This window comes from Ambystoma mexicanum, chromosome 5q (genome assembly GCF_040938575.1).
Source record: "Ambystoma mexicanum isolate Mex_15411 chromosome 5q, UKY_AmexF1_1, whole genome shotgun sequence".
NCBI lineage: Eukaryota > Metazoa > Chordata > Amphibia > Caudata > Ambystomatidae > Ambystoma > Ambystoma mexicanum.
In genome coordinates, this window is record NC_090933.1 from 1296172092 (window position 1) to 1296197511 (window position 25420).

The following is a 25420-nucleotide window of genomic DNA, read 5'->3' on the forward strand; positions in this document are numbered from 1 at the left end:
GGACTGATTACTGTCTCCCAGGGCATGTAAAGTTCCCATTGACTTTACTAGTCAAATCCTATGAACTAAACCAGTACAACCGATCTTACTATGGAAGTACTGGAAAGGGTTCATAGCTTTTCCCCTATGTTCATTTTCGAGGGGGTACCCTAAAGTCCCTCTCTCAAAAGTTTCTGGCGGGTGGCAGTGATTACTACCATAAATATTCGACCGCAAATATTTCTCTATGGGATTTTCCCATTGTTCGAGGCTGCCACATTTTCTGACAGCCTTTAACATACCGCCGGTGCATTTTAATATTAACTTTGCTCCGGTAAGTTTTATTTGCCAGAACTTTAATATAACTTCTTTCTCGTGTCTTTCTCTAAACTCCTAACCCAAGTCGGTGATCCTTTGTTCGTCCGTTTGGCGGGCTTTTACCGAGAAGCCCTCCTTTCGGCGCCACTTAGTCTGGGGTGGGTCCATTGTGTGGGAGGGGGAGTAGGACCCCTGGACTGGGTTGTCTACGCAACCCATATCGCACTCTATGCTGATAGGCTGGTGGGTCTCCCTGCCAAGATGACCACTCCACTGTGTGAGTGACAGCTAGGCTGTATGAATGGGGATCTTTTAGCATAAAAGCAGGGTCCTGGGATCTGGAAGAGCAAGACGTTGCCACTGGAACTAAGAAGCCGAAGAGGAGAGAAGCCAAATACATCTGCAACGACTGAACCACCGTTGAAGCCCTGCTGCAGCGGCTCACAACTTTTCTCCACACGACGAGAGAAGATCTTCACCTGCAAGAGCCTTCTTCCCTTGAGCTGGTGGGGCCAACCAGTTTGCCAATCGCCATCCCGGACCTGCCTTGGTCGAATCTCCTGTACCCTGTACTCGGAGGCCGGATAGCCAGGCACCAGTCCACCCGGACCGCGATTTAAAGGAGCGTACCTTTTATTTGTCGGGCAGCACCGCGGCTGGTTTCATCCCTGGGTAGTGCAGTAACTCGAACCTTCCTCCACGACGAGAGCATCTCTTTCTCTGCTGGATCACCCGAACTGCGGGAACTACCAGGAACAAACGCCACCGTAGGAGCCACTTCTTCATTTAAGGTACATTGTTCCGCCAGGCAGCCCTTTCTTTGCGGTAGTGCTAAAGGTGTTTTAAATCCTTTACCTACCTGTTGGGTTGGCCGCCCCCTCTCTCTTGACATTGTCTTTTCAAACTTTTGCAACCACCATTTCAAATATCGTTAACCAAAGACTTGACTGCAGCTACGAGAACATTTTGCTCCTGGGCCCTTGCCCTGTACCACTAACTCTGGCACAGGCCTACTGACTCTGGTCACATTTCTTAGACCTGCCTTCTCGAGATTGATTCTCCATTCGAACTGTGTGGTGCATCCCTTTCTTATAACTACTCTTTCTTCCCACTGCATAATCATTGTGACATGCCATTCTGCTCAGTTTTCATTCTAAGTATTGCTTATCTTGATGCACTGTCTTGCTGAACTGGTTCACAACTAATGGGAAGTGTTGCTAGGGTGTATAAGAACCTATTTCTGAATAACTTGTGCTTTCCCTCCCTTGTGAGGAATTGTTAGAAGATCCCTTGTGTGTAGTTTTCACTGGATCATTTTGCTCAGTTTTCACTCTGGTTCACAGGTCTATAATTCATATAGGAAGTGTATATATTTTTCTTTAACGTAATTTAACTTGCTTGATATGTGTGATGCATGTGTTTGATTAGAAGTGTATAAAATAAATATATATCTACTTTTTAACTACAAAGCTTTGGTCAGTGTTTCCTTGTTCCATAGTCTAATAGGCCTAATGTGTAAACCCTGAATACTGCTCATCTCCCTCTTGAGATACGTCTGACTGCTCAGCCACAGCTACCAACTACATCTTTGTGGTAGAGACTGATACCAAAGGGGATTTATTGCTCTCACCTGTAGTCCTAATCTGGTGTAGTGCTCCCTAAGGGAACTGCACTCGATTCTGCCTAACACTGGTGTACAAGCGTGAGGATAAAAGTATTGGATTTACTTTTTAGAGTTCTGCTAGTGCTTTGGTTCAAATAACCACAAGGCTAAATATCACAACAAGCTTGTTTTAAACAAATTATGGAAAGTTACAGCCAGGAGACCCTCCTTACTAATACTGCTGATTATTTAAGGGATCTGTGTAGACAGAAAGGTCTTCCTGTCAAAGGCAAGAAACAAGAAATGATTGATAGCCTGTGAGAGACGCAAAGTCTGGATAGTGGTGCTATAGGGCCCACTACTCCAGCAAATGTAGCAAACAGTAATGAGGATAATGTTGAAGATGTTATTTCTGAGACAGATGAGGAAGAAGAGGATACCAATGTTACCCCCTCTGGTCCTCTGCCTGCTAAAAGGCCTCAGCCTGCGGCTACTGGACCCTTACCAGGTCCCACATTAAGTCCTGAATTTATCTCACTAGAAAAAATTAGACTTGAACTTGAATTCAAAAGAATTAGTGCCCAAACTGAACAGAGACATCATGAAATAAGGCTCAAAGAAATGGAGCTCAACCATGAGCTTGAGATGAAGAAATAGTCTTTGGAAAATGCTTCTCTCCCCGAATCTTCTAGATCTTCCAGTCCAAAAAGACCTCGGATGCCTAAAGAGATTGTGGGTATGTATGAACCTAAGTTGGATGTATTAGATTGGCTGGCTATGTTTGAATATAATCATGGGCTCCAGGATATCACAGGCAATCAGTTGATCCCCTGGTTATTCCCTAGGCTCCCCCCTGTTGCATCTGATGTGGTAATGGAGTTGGGGGAGGTGGATAGGATGGATTATGAATGTGTAAAGCTAGCTTTGATAGCCTGATTTGGGAAGTCTCCTTCCCAGTACCTTAAGAGGTTTAGGACCCTCAAAAAGCATGATAGTACCCCTTGGGCTACTTTGGTGAATGAGTGTTTGAAGAACTTAGAGGGATGGATTAAGGGTTATAGAGTTAACACTTATGAAGGAATGAGAAATCTTGTCATAATGGAGTCTATCTATGATGCCTGCTCTCCTGAGCTCAGACAGCACTTGGCTGATTCAAAAGAATTAGATTCTAAGAAGCTAGCTGAGGCTGCTGACTTGTGGGTTGCCAACAGGGCCACTCACGAGGATTCAGGGGTAACTCAGAAAAAGGATGAGGGGAAGCAGCCAAAGAAGGACAACAAAGAGAATTCAAATAATTCCAATTCCAAAGAGGGCCCCAAACAAAGTTCTAAGGGTAAGCCACAAGGGAAACCAAATCAGGCTAGTGTACCTTCTGGTCCCAGACCAGAAGGAGGTCAGAACAAGCCACCATTAATAAAAACATTTGGGAAATGTTATGTTTGTGGCTCTACTTACTGATCATGTGAAAGGGGATCCCAGGTGTAAGGGTAAACCTTCAGGGGTCCAAACTGTCTCCTTAGCCTTCGCTCCAGAGGAGGAAGTACATATGGCCAGTGGAAACTTTCAACTACTAGCTGATGATCCCATTGGAGTCTCAGCTAGTGCATCTTTAGTATCTCTATGGTTGTGGGAACAACAGAATTTAGATGTATATAATTCTAACCCTCCTAATACTAAAGAGTATTATAAAGGCAGTGTCCTAGTCAATGGTCAGGAGAACCCTGCCATTAGAGACACTGGGGCCAGCATAACTGTGGTGGACAAATCTTTTTTCAAGGTGGAAGATGGTGCTAAGGCACCCAAACGCCTCACCAAGTTAGCTGGAGGGCCTGTGCAGATGCTTCCCCAATTACCAGCTCTCATCCAGTGCAATGAAATGACTGTCAGGATACCTGTGAGTGTACAATCTGAAGTACCAGGAAAGGTGCTGTTGGGCAATGATCTGAATGACCTGGGAGTAGTGTCAAGTACTCCCAGACTTCCTAGTAAGAGATAGCAGGAGCTTACCAGACCTGTAAGGGAGAGGACCTTGAGGGGCTCTCCTCAGGAGATGATAGAAAAATAAATCACTTCTACTCCACTGGAGTTACTAACTGCTATTTCAAAGCAACCAGAAGCAAAGAGGAAACCCAAGGCTTCAAAGAAGAAACCAGCAGGAGGCACTCCAGTGCTACCAACCAGGAAATCTCCTAGGTTGTCAAAAATCACACCTGTGATTCCTCCTCCAGATGTGGCTGAGAGTGAGGTACACCCCTGTGTGGTTGAACTAGAGCCTGAAGATTCAGATCTAGTAGGAGGCCAGGAACTCCTTGGAGATCTTGACCCTGTGGACCACCCTGAGCTGCAGTCTTTACTGGCAGAAAGTGGACCCCAAAGGGCAGACTTCAGTAAGTGACAAAGAGAATGTCCAATTCTGGAAGGTCTTCGCCACCAGACAGCTGCTCAGCTTGAAGGGCAAGAGCCTCGGAAGTACAGGTTACACTGGGAAGATGGCCTCCTCTATAGTGAACCAACAGAGTCACTCCCTAGGGACTACAAAAGACTTGTAGTACCCCAAGCAAACCGACTCCAATTCTTGCAACTAGCCCATGAGATACCTTTGGCTGGTCACTTGAGCTTCAAGAAGACAAAGGAAAGGCTCTCTCTCTACTTTTATTGGCCTAAAATGGGGGCTGAGGTAGATAAGTATTGCAAGAGTTGCCACACTTGCCAAACCTCTGGTAAAAGTGGCTCCAAGAACGTGGCACCTCTAGTGCCTCTCCCTGTGGTGGGAGTACCATTTGAGAGGGTAGGAATCAACATTGTTGGCCCACTCGATCCTCCAACTTCTTCAGGCAACAGGTTTATACTTGTTGTAGTAGACCATGCTACTAGGTTCCCTGAAGCAATTCCTATGAGGCTGTAGCTAAGGCCCTCCTTGGTATTTTTACCAGGGTTGGGTATCCTAAGTAGGTAATACCCGACAGGGGGTCAAATTTTATGTCCCACTACATGAAGGCCATGTGGAAAAACTGTGGAGTTACCTAAAAGTTCTCAACAGCATACCACCCTTAGACAAATGGATTGGTAGAAAGGTTTAACAGAATCCTGAAGAGCATGATAGGAGCTTTAGAAGACCCTCTTAGGAAAAAGTGGGATCTTCTACTGCCATGCCTTCTCTTTGCATATAGGGAAGTCCCTCAGGAGGGAGTGGGTTACAGACCCTTTGAACTTCTCTATGGCCATCCGGTCAGAGGTCCATTGGCCCTGATCAAGGAGGGGTTGGAGAGTGCTCCTTCCCCCACGCCAGTCAGAGTCACTGACTATGTGATAGGACTTCGGAGGAGAATGTCACACACGATGGCTGAGGCAAGTGATAACTTGAAAGCAGGTCAGGCTCTAGTCAAACATTGGCATGACCAGAAGGCCAATATGGTTGAGTTCGCTCAAGACCAGCTAGTTCTTGTTATGGTCTCAACAAGGCAGAGGGCCTTACAGGACAAATGGATGGGACCCTTCAAGGTTGTGGGGAAACTTGGAGAGGTGAACTATCTGGTGGACTTACGCAATCCTAAGGAGGCTCCTAGAGTCTTTCACATCAACCGTCTAAAAGCTTATGTCTCGAGACCAGAACTGGGAGCTGTGCTTCTAGCTTCAGCTCAGGAGGAGGAGAGTGAACCTCTACCTGACCTCCTCAGAGGAAAACCTTTGGATGAGAAAATAGAAGGAGTTAATCTCTCTTCTAATCTGACACCTGAGCAACAGGAGGAGTGAAAAGCTTTGTTGAATCAATTTGCCTCCCTGTTCTCTCTAGCACCAGGCTTGACCCCTTGGGGCCAGCATGATATTCAAACTGGTGACTGTTTACCTGTCAAAAGAAGGGGCTACAGGATGTCAGAAAATGTAAGAACCCACATCAAAGGAGAGCTTAACAAGATGCTTGATCTCGGGGTAATAGAGCCCTCTATTAGTCTATGGTCTAGCCCAGTTGTGTTAGTACCAAAGGCAGGATCCAAGGAGTTGAGATACTGTGTGGACTATAGAGCTCTAAATGCAGTCACTAAGACTGATGCCCATCCTTTGCCAAGGACAGATGAGCTGGTGGATAGACTTGGTTCAGCCAAGTTCCTCAGCACATTTGATCTCACGTCAGGCTATAGGCAAATAGCCCTGACTGACCATGCCAAGGAGAAAACTGCATTTCCACCCCAGTTGGCTTATACCAATTTAAGGTTATGCCTTTGGATTAAAGAATGCACCTGCTACATTCCAAAGGATGGTTAATCAGGTTCTGAATGGGATGGAGGACTTCTGCATGGCATACTTGGATGACATTGCAGTGTTCAGCCCTACTTGGAAAGAACATGTTGACCACCTAGGATATGTTTTGTAGGCTCAGGAACAGGCCCACCTGACCATAAAGGCAAGCAAATGTCAAATTGGTCAGAGTAAAGTTGTCTACCTTGGGCATGAGGTAGGAGGTGGTGAAATAAGGCCTTTGCTCAGCAAGATTGAAGCTGTGCAAAATTGGATAACCCCTTCTACTCAAACCCAGGTGAGAGCCTTCCTAGGCCTCACTGGGTATTACAGGAATTTCATTGAGAACGATGGCTCCATAGCTTCTCCACTGAATGTAATCTCTTCTCCAAAGTTCCCTAAAAAGATCAAATGGAATGAGGAGTGCAATCAGGCCTTTGAAAGCCTGAAGAAAGCCCTTTGTCAAGCTCCAGTTCTCAGAGCTCCTGACTACCACCAACCCTTCATTGTACAAACAGATGCTTCCAATATAGGTATAGTTGCAGTACTCAGTCAACTGGATGAGAAAGGTAGGGAACACCCCATTTGCTTCATCAGTAGGAAACTGAAGGAACCTGAAACAAGGTGGGCAACTATTGACAGAGAATGTTTTGCCATTGTGTGGGTTTTGAAGAAGTTTAGACCATACTTGTATGGATCTACTTTCATCATTCAAACAGACCACCAACCCTTGAGATGGTTAATGCAAATGAAAGGGGAAAACCCCAAACTGCTAAAGTGGTCGATCTGCCTTCAAGGGTTTGATTTTGCCATTGAGCACAGGTCAGGATGTCACCACCAAAATGCTGATGGTCTCTCTAGGATGTTTATAACTGACTAGAGGTAAGAGACTCATCCAGGAGTGGATTAGATCCTCCTGTACCTTAGTCTGGGTGGGGTGAGTGTTAAGGAGAATTCTCAGTTTATGGCTAATTTCCCTTACCTTTAGAGTCCCTCAGCAGCTTTGCTGGATTTGAAGGGTTTGTTTCTTTTTACCTGCTAAGAGTGAGACTCTTTTTCCCACTCTTAGGCACTTTTGCTATGTGTGTTCTAGGCTATTTTTGTGTTTAATGCCTATGGGATCTTTCTCAACCCCATAGGAACCATTTTTATTCACATGTGTTCCACAGCACCCTCCGTGCAGTGACACAGGGGTGTTGTAGCGACCCCCATACATAGACACCATACCCTGGGACTGACTACTGTCTCCCAGGGCATGTAAAGTCCCCATTGACTTTACTAGTCAAATCCTATGAACTAAACCAGTACAACCCATCTTACTATGGAAGTACTGGAAGGGGTTCATAGCTTTTCCCCTATGTTCATTTTCGAGGGGGTACCCTAAAGTCCCTCTCTCAAAAGTTTCTGGCTGGTGGCAGTGGTTACTACCATAAATATTCGACCGCAAATATTTCTCTATGGGATTTTCTCATTGTTCGAGGCTACCACATTTTCTGACAGCCTCTAACATACCGCCGGTGCATTTTAATATTATCTTTAATCCGGTAGGTTTTATTTGCCACAACTTTAATATAACTTGTGGTGATCCTTTGTTCGTCCGTTTGGTGGGCTTTTACTGAGAAGCCCTCCTTTTGGCGCCACTGAGTCTGGGGTGGGTCCGTTGTGTGGCAGGGGGAGTAGGACCCCTGGACAGGGTTGCCTCCGCAACCCATGTTGCACTCTATCCTGATAGGCTGGAGGGTCTCCCGCCAAGATGACCACTCCACTGTGTGAGTGACAGCTAGGCTTTATGAATGGGGATCTTTTTGCATAGAAGCAGGGTCCTGGGGACTGGAAGAGCAAGACGTCGCCACTGGAACTAAGAAGCCGAAGAGGAGAGAAGCTAAAGACATCTGCAACGACTGAACCACCGGTGAAGCCCTGCTGCAGCGTCTCACCACTTTTTTCCACACGACGAGAGAAGATCTTCACCTGCAAGAGCTTTCTTCCCTTGAGCTGGTGGGGCCAACCAGTTTGCCAGTTGCCTTCTCGGACCTGCCCTGGTTGAATCTCCTGTACCCTGTACTAGGAGGCCGGATAGCCAGGCACCAGTCCACCCGGACCACGATTTAAAGGAGCATACCTTTTATTCGTCGGGCAGTACCGTGGCTGGTTTCATCCCTGGGTAGTGCAGTAACTCGAACCTTCCTCCACCACGAGAGCATCTCTTCCTCTGCTGGATCACCCGAACTGCAGGAACTACCAGGAACAACCGCCACCGCAGGAGACACTTCTTCATTTAAGGTACATTGTTCATTTAAAGTACATTGTTCCGCCAGGCTGCCCTTTCTTCGCGGTAGTGCTAAAGGTGTTTTAAATCCAGAACCTTTACCCACCTGTTGGGTTGGCTGCCCCCTCTCTCTTGACATGGGGCCTCATTACGAGTGCTGCGGTAACCACGGCGGTAAAACCGTCCTATAGGACTCAATGGGAATGGGGTTCATGGAAACACTGCAGCATCTCGTGATGCTGCCGGTGTTTCCTCGTCTGCCTGAAGGCGGGAGGTGTTCAACCCGCCAGGTCAGACCTGGCAGGAAGATCACCTCCCACCTGCAGGACTCGGGATCGGGCGGTCCGGAATTAACAGTGGCAGCGGGTTTACCCCCACTGTTAATTCCGGACCGCCCGACCCGTAATGAGGCCCATTATCTTTTCAAACTTTTGCAACCACCATTTCAAATATCATTAACCAAAGACTTAACTGCAGCTACGAGAACATTTTGCTCCTGGGCCCTTGCACTGTACCACTAACTCTGGCACAGGCCTACTGACTCTGGTCACATTTGTTAGACCTGCCTTCGCGAGATTGATTCTCCATTCGAACTGTGTGGTGCATCCCTTTCTTATAACTACTCTTTCTTCCCACTGCATAATCATTGTGAAATGGCATTTTGCTCAGTTTTCATTCTAAGTATTTCTTATCTTGATGCACTGTCTTGCTGATCTGATTCACAACTAATGGGAAGTGTTGCTAGGGTGTATAAGAACCTATTTCTGAATAACTTGTGCTTTCCCTCCCTTGTGAGGAATTGTTAGAAGATCCCTTGTGTGTAGTTTTCGGCGGGTCCTTTTGCTCAGTTTTCACTCTGGTTCACTTGGTCTACAATTCATATATGGAGTGTGTATATTTTTCCTTAACGTAATTTAACTTGCCTGATACTTGTGATACATGTGTTCGATTAGAAGTATATAAAATAAATATATATCTACTTTTTAACTACAAAGCTTTGGTCAGTGTTTCCTTGTTCCATAGTCTAATAGGCCTAATGTGTAAACCCTGAATACTGCTCATCTCCCTCTTGAGATAAGTCTGACTGCTCAGCCACAGCTACCAACTAAATCTTTGTGGTACAGACTGATACCAAAGGGGATTTATTGCTCTCACCTGTCGTCCTAATCTGGTGTAGTGCTCCCTAAGGGAACTGCACTGGATTCTGCCTAACATCTGGGTATCATCGGCATAATTGGTGTAGGTAATACCAAGACCATCGAGATCATCGAAAAGGGGCTTCGTGACTATGTTGTACAAGGTAGGTGAGACGCAGGATCCTTGGGGCACCCTGCAGGTTATAGGGATGGGATCTGCTGATGTGGCCTGTGAAAATACACGCATGGTCCTATTGTTAAGAGAGGATTGTATCCATCCTATGGCTTCTTGCGAGAAGTGTGCAGCAGACTCCAGATGTTTACAGAGGATATTGCGGTTAACTAAATCAAAATCTGCTGATAGGTCGAGGAGTAGTAGCAGGGCGGTTTTGCCATTGTCTCTAAGAATGTCAATTTGGGGCTTGAGGTCTAACAGCGCTGTCTCAGTCCCGTGTTTGGGTCTGAAGCCGGACTGACTAACTCCCAGGAGGTGATGCTGTTCTAAGTATTGCTGGATTTGGAGGTAGGCTATCTTGCCAAGGATCTTGAGAAGGAAGGGAACTGTGGTGATGGGTCTATAATTGGTGGGTATGGAAGGATCCAGTGATTGTTTTTTAGGGAATGGGAGGACCCAAGACTCCTTGAGGTTGCCAGGGACAGTAGTGAATGAGGCATTAATGAGTTTAGAGATAAATGGTGTGATGTCTCTGGCCGCGTCTTTAATAATTTGGGATGGGCGTATGTTGCTTGACAGTTCGATGGTTTGAGGGTGAGAATAACTTTTTCCTCCTCTGAGATCGATACTTTAGCGAAGTTGAATGAAACGATGAGTAGGTTAAGGAGTAGTTTGTTGTGAGGGAATCGATGGGGGAGTGCTGTCTAATGGGGTGGAGAGGCGGAGGGTTTCTTTTTTGTTGTTGATCTTAACCTGGAGGGATGCTACTTTATTGCATAGGGCTTTCTGGATACCAGTGCACCAGCTTTTATCCTTCGTACTGGGGTGTCCTATTTCAGCCCCAGGTGTCTGGGGCTGAAATAGGAGTTTCCAGTTCTTTGAGGACTGTAAACAATTCTTTTATGCTGGAGTTCGCTTGGGAGATTCTCTGATTTTACGAGTCTTGTTTAGCAAGTAGGATTTCTTTCTTGTAGAGGGATGTTATCTTAATGAGGTTAGCCTTATTATCATCTGAGGGTGAGTGTCTCCATAGTTGTTCACTTTTTCTTTTTTCAAGTCTGAGAGATTTAAGATACGGGGAGAACCAGGAGTTAAGATGCCTTTTGGGTTTACTCTTTCATTGGAATATAGCTTCTGTTTGGAATTTAGATGGTTATTTGAACTAGCTACTGCTTGCTAATCTAGCGAGACATTTAAGTCAGCCACTATTTTATAAATGTAGCTGTGCATTAGAATATAGTTTTTGTTTTGAATGTAGCTTATTTAGTAATGGTGCCAATGCTTCAGTGATTCATCTGACGGAAGGGGCCTGAACTACCGGCAGGTCAGGCCGTGGGTATTTCACAGCCCCTACCAACAGACTCGGAGTGAGCCGGAACGTTACTAGCACCTTATTTCAGGACCAGCTCATCTATAATGAGGGCCAATATGGTGCTGGAAGGGGTGTTCTGCCATCTAGGAAGAGTTGTCTCAACCCTGGTGGGATATCCGTGCAATTCTCATTTGTGAATAAAATAGTCACATCATACATCTATCTGTAAACGGTAGATGATAGTCCAAGGTAAACAGTTCTATTGTTACATAGAAAGAGTCATAGGAACATTCAGTGCTGGTAATCATTCCTTGCAGTTAATTATAATTAACTTGTGAAGACTTTTTGAAAGTAATTCCACAACCACTTCCGGTAACAGATCTTCGTAACTGTCTAACTAGCGGCAGACACACCTGTCACTGATGCATCACTTATAGTGTACAGATATCATGGTATCAAACGTCCAATGGAAAAGGTTGCATGTGTAACATTTCTTCTTCAAATGATCGAGGCCCTTGTTTTTTATTTTAGCAGAGCCAACATTTTGAGAAGGTGCACCAGGATCATCCACAATGTGAGTTTGTGACACAACTCACATTGCTCCTAAGCACACATAATTATGTGCAGCCTACACAAAAAAAGCAGGGATCGCTCAAAACAGTAATCCAACCCCCGGGCTATATGAGGGGGAGTATGTGAGGGGGAGATCCCTCCTCACTGCACGGGGGCTGGATTACCTTCATTTTCACGTTACGCACGCCGACATGAAAGTGAAAGCATTTTCACTGCGGCAGCTATTTTTGGCTGCCGCGGTGAAAACACAAGGTGAGTGTCCACCTTGCTCTGCCTTAATCTCCGGTTGTATTTCAAGCCGGAGATCAAGGCAGTTGGCGTTGCAAAGGGGAGATTGTCCCCTTTCCAATGATACCTTGTGTGACAGCATTGCCGGTCACGGAACTGGCGCAGAGCGCTTGATCCGTGGCCAGCAATGCCCACTAGACGCCCAGGGATCTGTTTTAGAAGCGGGGGGAGGTGGGGGCTGCTTACAGTAAGCGTCCTCTCCCCCCGGCCCCCAAAGCATGGGGGCACATATGGATAACCCTGAGGGCAGATGGCTGATCATCTGCCCCCAGGGAAGGGGGCAAATTGAAATGAACAAAAAAGCCAGCAATGCCCACTAGACACCAGGGGTTTTGGCACACAAAAGGGTGGTGGCCCTCCCCTCCCACACCAAGTGGAAAGGGGGGCCATCCCTTCTAGCTCTCCCTGGGGACAGATTTCTGCCCCAAGGCAGGAGTACATAAGGTGGCCCCCCCATCCAATTGGACGGTGGGTGAGGGCCACCAGGAAAGTGTGGACAGGCCCCCCAAAGGATGGGGCCTGCAGTTTAGGGTCCCCCTGGGGCAGATGGGTGCCTATCTACCCATAGGTAATGGGCCTTAGGAAGAAAAAAATAAGGGCAACAAATTGATGGTGTAGGGGGAGTGCCCTCCCCCACTAGACCACCAGGGATATGTTTTTATGGAAAGGGGGGTGTCCCTTCCCCCCTCCAAAAATGGACTGGGGGCCATGGTATTCACCCCTCCCTGGGGGCAGTTGTCTGCTCCTAGGAAGGGGCATCTGACCCCAGGTAGGGCTGCATGAGCTGCCCCTCTCTTATCCGCCCCCGGGAGGGATGATTGAGATGGCCCCCCTTTCATTTGGTGTGGGGGGGGGGAGAGGGCTTCCCCCTTTTACTTTGGAAAATTCCCCGGAGGTTTAGGGTTGCTTAGCCCCCTTAGAGTGTAGTGTACCATTTTCAATTTTTTTCCTTTGTTTACCAAACTTCCCGTGGCACAGATGGCCACATTAGTGTGCCAAGCTGCCCCCAGGGGGCCCAAACCGTACTGCCCCACCCACTGGGGGGTCGATTTGCGCAAGTCAGACCTCTGTGGATTCCCACGGGTGTCCTCTTTTCGGATATGCATGGGGTTCCCTGTTTTCCTTGGTGGCTTGGACACCCTAGGCCCATATCTGTATTGTGTGCGCTTCTGACAAAATCCTGAAGTTCAGCTGTCAGACAAGACTTGGGGTTAGCCGTGTTTTAGGCTTTTCCTTTGGTGCCCAGGTAGGTGCACCCGCACATGTGAGGTACCGTTTTCATCGGGACACGTTGTGGGAACACGGGAAGGTAGGCCATGTGTTGTTAAGGCGTGTTTTGGTGGGTGAGTCGAGTGAAATGTGTGGAAATTGGGGTTTGTTTCACCACATTTCGGACTTTGCCAGGGTTTCTGGGTAATACATTCTGGCCCTATTTGCGCAAGTCAGACCTCTGCAGATTCCCACGGGTGTCCTCTTTTCGGAAATGCCTGGGGTTCCCTGTTTTCCTTGGTGGCTTGGACACCCTAGGCCCATATCTCTATGATGTGCGCTTCTGACAAAATCCTGAAATTCGGCTGTCGGAACAGACTTGGGATTAGCCGTGTTTTAGGCTTTCCCCTTGGTGCCCAGGTAGGTGCACCCACACATGTGAGATACCGTTTTCATCGGGACATATGTGGGAACGCGGGAAGGTAGGCCATGTGTTGTTGGCGGCGTGTTACAGTGGGTGAGCCGAGTGAAATGTGCAGAAATTGGGGTTTTGTTTGCCACATTTCGGACTTCGCCGGGATTTCTGGGTAATAAATGATGGGCCGATTTGCGCAAGTCAGACCTCTGTGGATTCCCACGGGTGTCCTCTTTTCGGAAATGCATGGGGTTCACTGTTTTCCTTGGTACTTGGACACCCTAGGCCCATATCTGTATGGTGTGCACTTCTGACAAAATCTAGAAATTCAGCTGTCAGAAAAGACTTGGGGTAAGCCGTGTTTTAGGCTTTCCCCCTGGCGCCCAGGTAGGTGCACCCACACATGTGAGGTACCATTTTCATCGGGACACGTGTGAGAACATGGGAAGGTAGGCCATGTGTTGTTGGCGGCGTGTTTCGGTGCGTGAGTCGAGTGAAATGTGCGGAAATTGGGGTTTGTTTCGCCACATTTCAGACTTTGCCAGGGTTTCTGGGTGATACATTCTGGCCCTATTTGCGCAAGTCAGACCTCTGCAGATTCCCACGAGTGTCCTCTTTTCGGAAATGCATGGGGTTCCCTGTTTTCCTTGATGGCTTGGACACCCTATGCCCATATATGTATGGTGTGCGCTTCTGACAAAATCCTGAAATTCAGCTGTCGGAAAAGACTTGGGGTTAGCCGTGTTTTAGGCTTTCCCCTTGGTGCCCAGGTAGATGCACCCACACATGTGAGGTACCGTTTTCATCGGGACACGTGTGGGAACGTGGGAAGGTAGGCCATGTGTTGTTGGCGGCATGGTTCGGTGGGTGAGCCGAGTGAAATGTGCAGAAATTGTGTTTTTTTCACCACATTTCAGACTTTGCCAGGGTTTATGGGTATAAATTCTGGGCCGATTTGCCCAAGTGAGATCTCTGCGGATTCCCACGAGTGTCCTCTTTTCGGAAATGTATGGGGTTCTCTGTGTTTCTTGGTGGCTTGGACACCCTAGGCCCATATCTGCATGGTATGCCCTTCTGAAAAAATCCTGAAATTCAGCTGTCGGAAAAGACTTGAGGTTAGCCGCGTTTTAGGCCTTCCCCTTGGCGCCCAGGTAGGTGCACCCACACATGTGAGGTACCGTTTTCATTGCGACACCTGTGGGAACGTAGGAAGGTATGATATTTGTTGTGTTTGCGTGGTTTTCATAACATTTTGACCCATTTGCTGGTGCCCTTTGTCACACAACTTTTTAATTTCGCAAATGTGCCCTACATTTAGTCGCTGCCTTAGGCACCATACACTTTTGTAACCTGCACAAGTCACCTACCCATGAAAAGGTCTGCCTGTGCTCTTTCAAAACATGTATGCTTGCTGTTCCTCACCACATTGGTTTTCATGATTTACACATGCTAAGTACGTCTGTTCAGGCCGTAAGCATAAAACTCCTGTGTACCATGGCTCAGTTTTTGGCTTGTGGTATTGCTTGTTTTGTGAAACACTACAAAGAAATTGTGATTTCCTAACTGCAAGAGTCGGGGGAATGTAATGGAGCATTGTTTTTCTCATAATTCATAGAAGCGATTGCCGTACCAAGCCAACTATATCCACCACATACCTTTTTTTCTGTCATTTTCCCGCTTTTTCCCCAAACTATGGAATTTTCCCCTACCTAGTTGTTACCTGACCTGTGCAAATCACCCCTTCCTAAACTTGGAATTTTGTCTACTTTTCAGAAATGTATGCCTTTCTTTCCTCTATTTCGGCTTTCCTACCTTTTCTTCCATTCCATCCACGCATGCCCAATTGGCAAAAATGGCCAAAATCGCCTACCTCTCACAAAACGGTTGATAACCACATCAAAATAATTTTTTGCTGTTTCCACTCAACCTGTTCTTGGAAGCCAGGAAATTGGGGAATTCAGCACAGCAAACTTCCTAGCTCTTACAAGGAAAAAGAACACAGGCTCCTTTGTACATCATTTTATTGTCATTTTTTGAAAAACCCAAAATGTTCCCCCTTTTTGGTTATTTTCTCTCACCGCCCTACAGCAACCTAGGATTCCTGGGTGGCGTTATGGCCGCCTACATGTGGGGAAAAAAGGGGCAAGATTTGGCCAAGAAATCTCATGTAACAAAAACGTTACAAGGCATTGAATGGCAGCATACCGAAATCACCAAAAAAGGACTTGGCACTGGGGGGGAAATCCCCTGGCACTTAAAGGGATAAACAATCACGAAACAACCACATCACTTCTGTGCCAAAGTTGCTACACTGGCTGCTATTCAAAACACAAATCATATTCAAAACAATGTGCATAACACACCGAGCAATCCACGGCCAAGGAGCAGAATTCCTGCAAATGAAAATCACAATTTACCAGCCTGTCAGAACACTCAGATCCAGCAACGACATCCGCCTGGAAACAAAATCATACACAAGGAAAACACTTGGTGGAACAGTATTCTCTTCCCTACTTGAAAAACTTGGAACTCCTTCCCGAGAGAAAACAGAAACACGAAAGACCATCTAAAATTCGGAAAACTCCTAAAAACCTGACTGTTCAACTCAGAACCGAGCAATAAATGAATGAACAACAGCCACACCCCTCAGAATGAGCTCACAAATCACAAGAGAGAGGACTAAAGCATACCACGACAAGTGCATGGAGCAGGACAGACTTCTGAGTGGGAGGGAGACCCAGGTCTCCATAGAATGCCATAACTGAGTTTAAAGAGGGAGATGGGAGGGCCCTGGGTTCAACCACAGACATAGGAGATAATAGTCTAATGAGAGAGAGTGACGAGCGAACATCAAAGCACGGGGACCAGGTAGACTAAGAGCATAGGGAAAATGTCCAACCAGCCCCATCCCGATGCATCCCAGAAGGGGCTGAGGACAGAGGTGGCAGGTGCTCACCAGTATAGGCCAAAGGACAAAACGGGTGCAAAACCAGGGGGTCTGGGGTCTGGGGGGAAGAGGAGGCACTGCCTCTAGATAGCCCTGCAGAACAACCCACAAACCTACACAGAATAAAGGGGGAGACCCTCCGTCCCCCTAGAGCACCACAATATGCGACACTAGCTGAGACGTGTATCACAGGCGGCCATAGCATAGGAGGTACGATGGAAGGCCACCACTAACCAAACCCCACTAAAATTCTCATCCCTCTGCTCACATGTCTCAAATTCTAAAACATAATACAACCATACCACAAACACTTCACAACACTGCAAAAATGAAACAAACCACACATAGCCTCGCACAACAGCACACGACAGCTACCGACCAGAGAAAATCACACCCACGCTCAGCAAACGGTGTAAACCGAACTGAAGCTGCCAACAGCACACCACAGCTCTACTGAGCCTTTTCCCGCTAAATCCTACTAACTTAATAGCCTCTTGCTTTTCAGATGTGCCAGAGAGCCAGGGGACCACTCCGGTGGTGATAGTGCGTTGCATACATATCCTTTAACATAACATAACATCTCTAATGGTCTCCTCCTAACACGTTGATTTACGATCTAGCATGATTGGCTGCATTTTATCCTGTACTTCCCGTTGTAATCCCCAAAAGAATAGCCAATCCGATTTGCCCAAGATACCTTTAGAGCAGAGCATCTCGAATTTCAATAGAACCTTGATATACATCTTTCAATGTCACATCATTAACATTAAATGGGTTGGTGTACATCCTTCTTTCCTTCCGGGTGCACCTTGTAACCAAAGTTTGAACTACAGGTCGGGTAATGGTTGATTAATTCACACCCCCAGTTGTGTAGTGTTTCTCGCCATGCTCTAAGAGTGCTCCCTATGGTTTGGTGTGATTTTAGATGTCTCAGTATCAGGTTCCTTGGAAGATGTAGAATTTGGGGAAAACACCATGGGTGTACCTATTGCGCCTCAGACATTTTCCATTCGGGAGTATCTGAGGGCTCAGTAGCAGCTGGTGAATTTTTTAATTGGTGGGGTGTAAATATTTCTCACAAATATGCATGAGCGACCGAACATAGCGAGGAAGCACAAACTAAACAAGGGGGTATTGGAGTGGTGCTGCCCCAAATTTTTTTTTTAATAATGTGTTAAAATGGTGCATTATGCAACACATTTCATGTGAAAAATTGGGTAAAAAGCCAGATAGTTTGCAATCGGTTTTGTATGGTAACACAACATGAAAAAATACAATAGATGCAAGTCACCAACAGTTCACAGGAGTAGTTCCCAACACATTTTCATGATGCCTTTCCCCACAGTATATGCCAGTACAAAATAATTTCCACACTGGCTCTACCCATACATTTCCATGCTGACTGCACCTGTACATGCCAGGATTCCCATACAAGAGAATACTCATGTTTGCTTTGTGCATAATGCCAGTAATGATACTATAAACTATGTCCAAGCTGGCTGTGCCAATATATACCAGGATGTGCTCTTAAGAGCATACTCCTGTTGGGTTTGCCATTAAAAACGGCATGCCACAATAAGAAAACATGTCAGACTCCTAATAACACTTATGTTTGCGTAGATGCCTAGTAAAATGTCCATGCCACAGTAAAAAATGTCTAGATTGACTGCACCAAAATGCCATTCTAGACACGTAATAACACTTAACATGCTTGCTTTATCAAAAATGCCCAGTATCAAATGTCATGCAACAGTAAGAAATTGCTGGACTGGCTACCACAAAATGACAGCCAAGCCACATAATAGCACTAATCATGATGCTTTCTTTATCATATGTGATAAAGCAAGCACCATGATTAGGTTATTAGTGTTTTTCTAAGCATCTGTCACAGATGCCTAGTAATAAATGTCATGCCACAGTAAGACATGGCTAGACTGGTAACGTGATAAGGACGGGTTTATGAATACAAGAATAAAAGTCATGTTGGTCATGTTGGTGCTAGTTACATGGGACAGGTGTAATTATGTGTAATAGAATTAACCGATGGAGGTGGTGGTTTATGTCACGTGGGGAGGCTGAACGGAATTGTACAGGTCTTAAATGGTTTTGTTAAATCATGCCTTCCAAGGTTGCAGCGTGCTTTGTTAGGAAGCTCATGGTCAATCAAACTGACTAAATGTATTGTTTGGAAAGATTTTCTTTGTTCACTTTTCCCTCCATAGATTGAACACCCTTGCTCTTTCTTGTTTTGAACCCCGTACTGACATTTTGGAGGTAATTAAAGCCTTCTGTTTACTCCCCTTGCCTGTTTTAATCATTCTTATGGTGAAACGGACTAGTCCCTAAGACTAAAAGTACTGAGAGACTATGGGGCTCATTACAAGTGTGCCGGTCTGGAAAAAATGCTGGTAATTCTGGTTTTGGCATTTGTTCCAGACCAGCACACTTCAAGTTTGCCACTGGGGCCACGGATCTCCTGAGAGGCCTGACTTTTCGGGAGGTCAGGCCGCTACCAGCAAAGAAATACTGCAATTATCGTAATTGCAGCAATCCCATCAGGACTCCATGGGAGTGTGAAATTACAGACACTCCGCTGCCCTTAACATCCCGGTAATTCAGGGATATCGGGCAGCAGAGACGATAAGCGGGATACCGGAAAACTGAGAATGAGCCCCTATGTCTCTCTCTTTATGAATTCTTGTATTTTTACAATTGCACACATCACCTTACAGTGCAGTTCAGTTAGGATACTTTGTATCCTCATAACTTTTTGATTTAATGGCTTTTCTGTTACTTTTAAAATGTGCATAGGAGAAGATGGTGGCAGCTGTGATCATTTTCTTTTGGAAATATTTTATTGATTTTCAATATTCTTCACATATACCGCCCTTGTGTCCAGTAAACCATATTAAAACAACAATCTTTGACATGTAGACTTTTCCTCCTCCTCCACCCCAACCATCCCCGATACATGATCAATTTTACATCAAGCCACATGTCGGCCGATGGTGGTTCTTCCATATCTGAAAATTGATCATTTGGCCTGGTAACCTTATCCAGTATTTATAACTCTCTCCTTTTGTATTCTCTTCCTTTTTATACAGTTCACAATATTTGATCCCTCTCTGAGATCTGCTTTTAGATATGTATTCTGATCCAGCCTTATCTTTGGGGTTTAATCTTCTCGACTTACTGTTCTCTTTTAATATACTTTCTTGGCCCTCACTGATACGAATAGGAGCATTCCAATGATGATCCTCATTTGCTTCTTCAGTTTTTTTCTTTTTTTAATTTCTGCTTTATTACATTTTTCAAAAACAAAAGAGCACATTTCACATCACGTAAACAGGAGTTTCTGATAACAATGATAAACAATATTCCAACATAATCGTAACAACCTCTATCTTTCTACTAACCCCACCTCCACAAAGTCACCACCCACCCCCTCCCACTCTAATAACTACATTGGTATGGCTCTCACCTGTTCATTCTGCCTTGTCTACTTTTTGGAGGGTACATTGAAGTCTGAGACCCGCTTCACCCAGGTTACAGCATCGATACATATCATGTAAAACCTCTGGTACTCTGGACGTTGTGTCAGTCTCCTCTATGTCAAATCGGAATAGGGTGTCCTCAAGCCTGTGGAATATATTTGCCCCTAAAATTCTGGGCTGTTTTGATCCATTCTTTCTTACTGTTCCAGTGTGCAGCCAGACATGCCCTTCCCTCAAGGAGTAAGCCATGGACCATTTTCCATAAACGTATGTATTCTCCCCCGAATTCTTGTAAGCCAAACAAAACCAGCATTGGTGTTTTCCCCCCCGTAATCCCTTCCACGTCCCTAATCCAGCTCTGGACCTCGTACCAATGGGATTGCACCACTTCACATCCCCACCACATATGCCAATAATCAGCACTCAACCCACAATCATGCCAACACTTGGGACTCACACCCTGGTACATTCTGGATAGCCTAAATGGGTCATATTTCGATCTATGCAACAGTTTTATGGCATGTGTTTGTACTTGCAGGAGATCGACGTCTGGAAGGCACCCAGACACTGTATCTGCACGTTTGAAGGTCCAGCTCCATCCCCCGGTCTACCTCCCACCTCTGCCTCAGCCTATCGGAAGAGCTTCTTCTTGTCTCAATTAGGGCCCTGTATAAAACTCCACTAAGACCTCTGGTGTCTGACACAGTATCCAAGATTTTCTCAAAGGGTGTGAGCTCCCTCTGAATATTTTCACTCCATATCTCATTTGTTAGATCCCCTTTCAACTGTAAGTACGTGAAGACTGAGAGTGAACCTATTCCCAGGGCCTCTTCTACCTCAGTTATTGTGATGAACCTGCCATCTCTCCACATTTGCCTGACTCTTTCTAGTCCTGACTCAAACCAGGTTCGGAACCTTTCTGGATTCGGGATAGCGTCCCTCACACACGGCGCCCTAAAATGAGCCATTGGTGAAGGCCATTATGTGACACCCTCATCCCTGCTCCCTATCGCCAGATAGTCCAGATGGTTCCCAAATTGGGATGTTCACATATCCGTCGCGATAACTGAGCTCTCAGGACCAACACCAATTCTCCCACAGTAGCCGGTCGTAGGAGATGATTGTCTAGTCCTACCCATTAACTTTCTGTGTAATCTAAGGTGAGGAATCAGAGTCCTAAGCTGAGCAGCCTTATAGTACAAGTGAACGTCCGGCAATCTCCCCCTCCGCCACTGTCTTTGGGAAGACTCAAGACCTCACCGGAAACCCTTGGTCTTCATCCCCTGCCACAAAAATCGCAAAAGCGTCCCCTTAGTTACTTTGAAGTAGGGGTCAGGAATCTGAATAGGCAGCATCTGGAACAAGTAAAGTATCTTAGGAAGTACCACCATTTTTAACATGTTCAAACGCCCCAACCAAGAAATCGTCCGCTTGTCCAATTTCTCTATGTCTTTCTCCAATACCTTCATCAGAGGGAGAAGTTTGCATCATAGTATCCCTTGAGTTCCTTTGTGATGTTAATACCCAAGTAACATAATGTTCCCACGTTAACCTTTATGCCTAGGGGTCAAGAAACGCACCAAATCCCATGCCTGTTCCTGTCCAATGGGAAGAGTACCGATTTGCCCACTTTCATTTTGAACCCTGCCATGTGCCCATATTGCTCAATCAAACTACCCGCAGCTAGGACGGAGGACAATGGATTTACCACATGCAGGAGCATGTCATCCGTGTACAGTCCAATTTTATATGTTGTCCTTCTCACTAAAGATCCTTCTACTTTATGGTCCTCTCTCAACCTATGGGCCAGCAGTTTCATAGAAAGCACAAAGAGAGCCGGGGAGAGCCTGGTCCCTCTGCCCAAGTTGAACCAACAAGAGTATCCCCCGTTTACAGCCAAACGTGCCCTCGGGGTGGAATAAATCACCAACCCAAATTTATTAAGGACTGTTTCTAAGAAGGCCCAATCAACCCTATCAAAGGCCTTCTCGACATCAACGGAAAGGAGAGTGGGATCACCCGGTACACCCTGAGCCTCGTTTATCAGGTGCAGTGTCTTCCTCATAGTGTCTGCTCCCTGACGCCCTCTGACAAATCCCACCTGGTCAGAGTGAACCAGTCTCGGTAAGTGTCCCTTCAGTCTGGCAGCCAGGACCCTAGCATATATCTTAGCGTATATATTTAGGAGAGAAATTGGGCAGTATGAGCCACAAGTCCTAGGGTCCCTGCCCTCCTTTGGAATTACCGTAATGAGGGCCTGGAGGATTAAATCTGGAGCCCTACTGGATACCATAATGTCATTGAATAGCACTGTGAGGAAGGGGAGCAGGACCGGCATAAAGGACTTGTAGAATCCCGAGGTGAAACCATCTTCCCCAGGTGCTTTCCACAGCCGGAGGCGCGCTATAGCATTCTTAATTTGTTCTCCGTTAATTGGAGCATCTAAGGCCCCTGATTCCTCCTCAGATAGCAGTGGGAGGCAAGACTCTCCTAGGTAATTCTCAATCGCTTCAGTATGGATGTTCCCCTCACCTATATAACACCTCATAAAACGAGGCAAATACCTCCTGCACCCCTTCTGCTGTGACCTCTGCAGTCCTCTCCCCCCCCTCTATCTCTGAGACCCATCTCTCTGTCCGTTGTCCCCTTAACCTTGCAGCAAGAAGGGCGTCCGCCTTATCACACTTTTCATCAAATTTCTGCTTCAGGAACTGTACGTTGCTTCTTTAGATGGAATATTGGCCGTCTCTTTATGCCAACTACTTTGATTTCTATCAGCTTGGCATTCGTCACAATCATCAACTTTTTTTATATCAGTTCAGTATTAAAAAAGAAAACTGGTTTCCAGCAACAGGCAATTCCAGAGCGCTCAGGGGTCACAGTGCAATAGTGAACTCACCGGGTTTTGCGTGCGCATCTGTTTGCACTGCTGCTTCCAGCTCGTCTGCATCAGTTCTCCTATGCGGTCCGGCTACCTCTCCTGCACAGCTTCCTTTGTCCTGTGCTGGCTGCTTCCGGAGCCCTCGCGGCTTCCCCAGCGATCCGGTGCTCAACTGCCACTGCTAACTTCTTCACAGTGGGGAGAGTTACAACTAGGGGCGCTTTCCATTGCGCGACATCTGCATCAGCCCTCACGTCCTCCCCAGCGCTCAGCTGAGCGTTTTACAGTGGGGAAAGTTAGACAAAGGTACACTTTCAGCTGCACGACCTCTGCAGCTGAAATCTCCAGCCCATACGACCCGCTCAGGACCGGCATCAATTTCTCTCGCAACTCTGGCCTGACATCGTGCAGCGATTTCTTCCACTGCTGCTTCTTTGAGGCTTCAAAACTCCTCCAAACACTACTACCACTGTCCTGCAGCTGCTTCAGCTGCCTCGCCTTCCTCCAGCTTGGTCTCATGGCCTGCACATGAGGGGGTCTTTTATGCCTCTCAGCCACCCTCAGGTGTGGGTCAGCAACCTTAATGATCAGCTTTGCACAACCTTGTGCCCCTGCAGCCCTCTTTGTCATCCCAGTACTCTGGGAATTTTGGGACTTGAAGTCCACAACATAAAGGTTAGTTTCATCAACAGCTTCTATTTTACAATAGGCATTTCGGAGACTGGGGTCTTGGGGGAAATTACCTAAGGGGGTCTTCCATTCCTCCTGACCTGTTTCCCCTCCCGTGTGATCCTCCCAGCTATTACCGCCCCCAGGGTCAGGATCAGAATGCGTCTGCCTTTCCCTGGCCACATGAGAGGGGTTCCAGGCCAGGTTTCCTGGGTGAATCACCTCTGATTAATCACATTCGCCACAAGCAGCCGGTATAAGCAGATGATCTGCCTCCTGCTCCATGATACAAGACATAGCAGTGCCCTGTCTCCTGTCTTTCACCTTGCATGCACAGCGCACATTATGATTCTTTGATCCTTGTTATAGAGGATGAAGTGGCTCAGTAACCAACAAAGCCTGCATGAATGTACCAACTGGCATGAAATATCAGCGATATACCTTTATCATTATACAGTAGCCTATAGATGGTTGACCTGCAACAATTGGATTTTATTTCAAACTTTAAACAATGGATAGTAATGTACACTAAGTTGAAGTTAATTATAGGAACTATGCATGTATCATATACATTTATTTGTGCCTATATGAATCTTAACAATCTTTTGTTTTATATCTAGTTGTATGTTTTATTACCTTTGTAGTGAAGGCTCAAATTTAGGAGATTTAAACTGGAATGGAAACCTCTTCTCTTCCATGCAGGGACCTAAAGTGTGAAAACATCCTGCTGGATGACAATGGATTTGTGAAGCTGACAGGTGAGAAATGGCATGTCTACCTTGAGTCTATCATCTATTTTTCTCATTTGCTTTACGTTAGAGCCCCCTCCCCTGGCTCTACCACACTGCTCCCCCCTCAACACAAAGCAACACGGTGCCCTCTGCCTCACAGATACGCAATGTGAAGCCAGTCCACCTTCAATGAAATGCTGCGATGTTAAGTTACATCTAGTGTGTAACTTAACATTGCACTGCATACTCCTGACAGTGAGCTTCAAAGTGCAATATTTATTTATTAGACAATTTATTCTAAATTTCTACACATGCCGCTGTTCCTCTACCTCTGAGCCCGGATGCAGGAGCTTGAAAAGGAGGGAAATCAAGATAATGGACAGGTTTCAGAAACGTGATCCTGCAGGAGAGCAGGACTGGAAGCAAAGATTGCTCCTTGAAGGTCCAGGAGTGGCACATCCAGGTAGCAGGGAACTGGGAGTGGTGAGTTCTCTGATCTCCTGAGGCTTTGGTGCCAAAGCCTTGGTGTGCAATAATGAATAGCCTTGCAGATGCTGCCGTGCGTAGGCAGTGCTGAGGCCAGTTTTAGAAATCACACCCATTGTACGAGACAGTAGAACTGATGATAGATCAGGAGTCTACAGTCAATCTAGGCCATTTGTCTTTGGGCCATCATGAACCAGAAAGAGGGTCACACCAGTATTACGGTTAAGTCTATGTAGCCAAAATAATGTGGACCACAAACCGCGAGACGCACATTTTGGTGACAGACTTTGGGTAGCACTGTGGGCACATTTGTAGATCCATTTCTAGTTAGTGGTGAATTTTTAAGCACACTGCACAACTAATAATGGTCATAAAAGGAATTTAAAATCAGTAGTACAGTTGTTTCAGAGGTTCATCCTTTCCCCTCCACAGAATTTTTACACGGTTTTAAAAAGCGAAGCCTTCTGGGCCACATATATTAGTGACATCTTGAAAGGATCCACAGGTCAGACCATTTTATGTGTAACCCCTGGCACCAAATGGGGCCTTTAAAAGAGGGTTAAGGAGAAAAAGTAAATATATATATATATATATATATATATATATATATATATATATGAAGAAACACAAGACACAAAAGGGTTTTAAAGGACACTTTTATTTATGTTGAAATGTGTATGCTTAAGTGGTTTAGATGTT

At 46.0% G+C, this 25420-nt stretch overlaps 1 protein-coding gene across 1 annotated transcript in view; it reads left to right on the top strand.

The window, feature by feature from the left end:
* The window catches only part of LOC138498711 (testis-specific serine/threonine-protein kinase 5-like), a 616456-nt gene that overhangs the window by 276870 nt on the left and 314166 nt on the right, over positions 1–25420 (top strand). The window contains exon 4 of the mRNA XM_069622355.1: positions 24207–24262. Coding sequence (XP_069478456.1) covers positions 24207–24262 — 56 coding nt within the window. The remainder of the gene's footprint in view (positions 1–24206; positions 24263–25420) is intronic.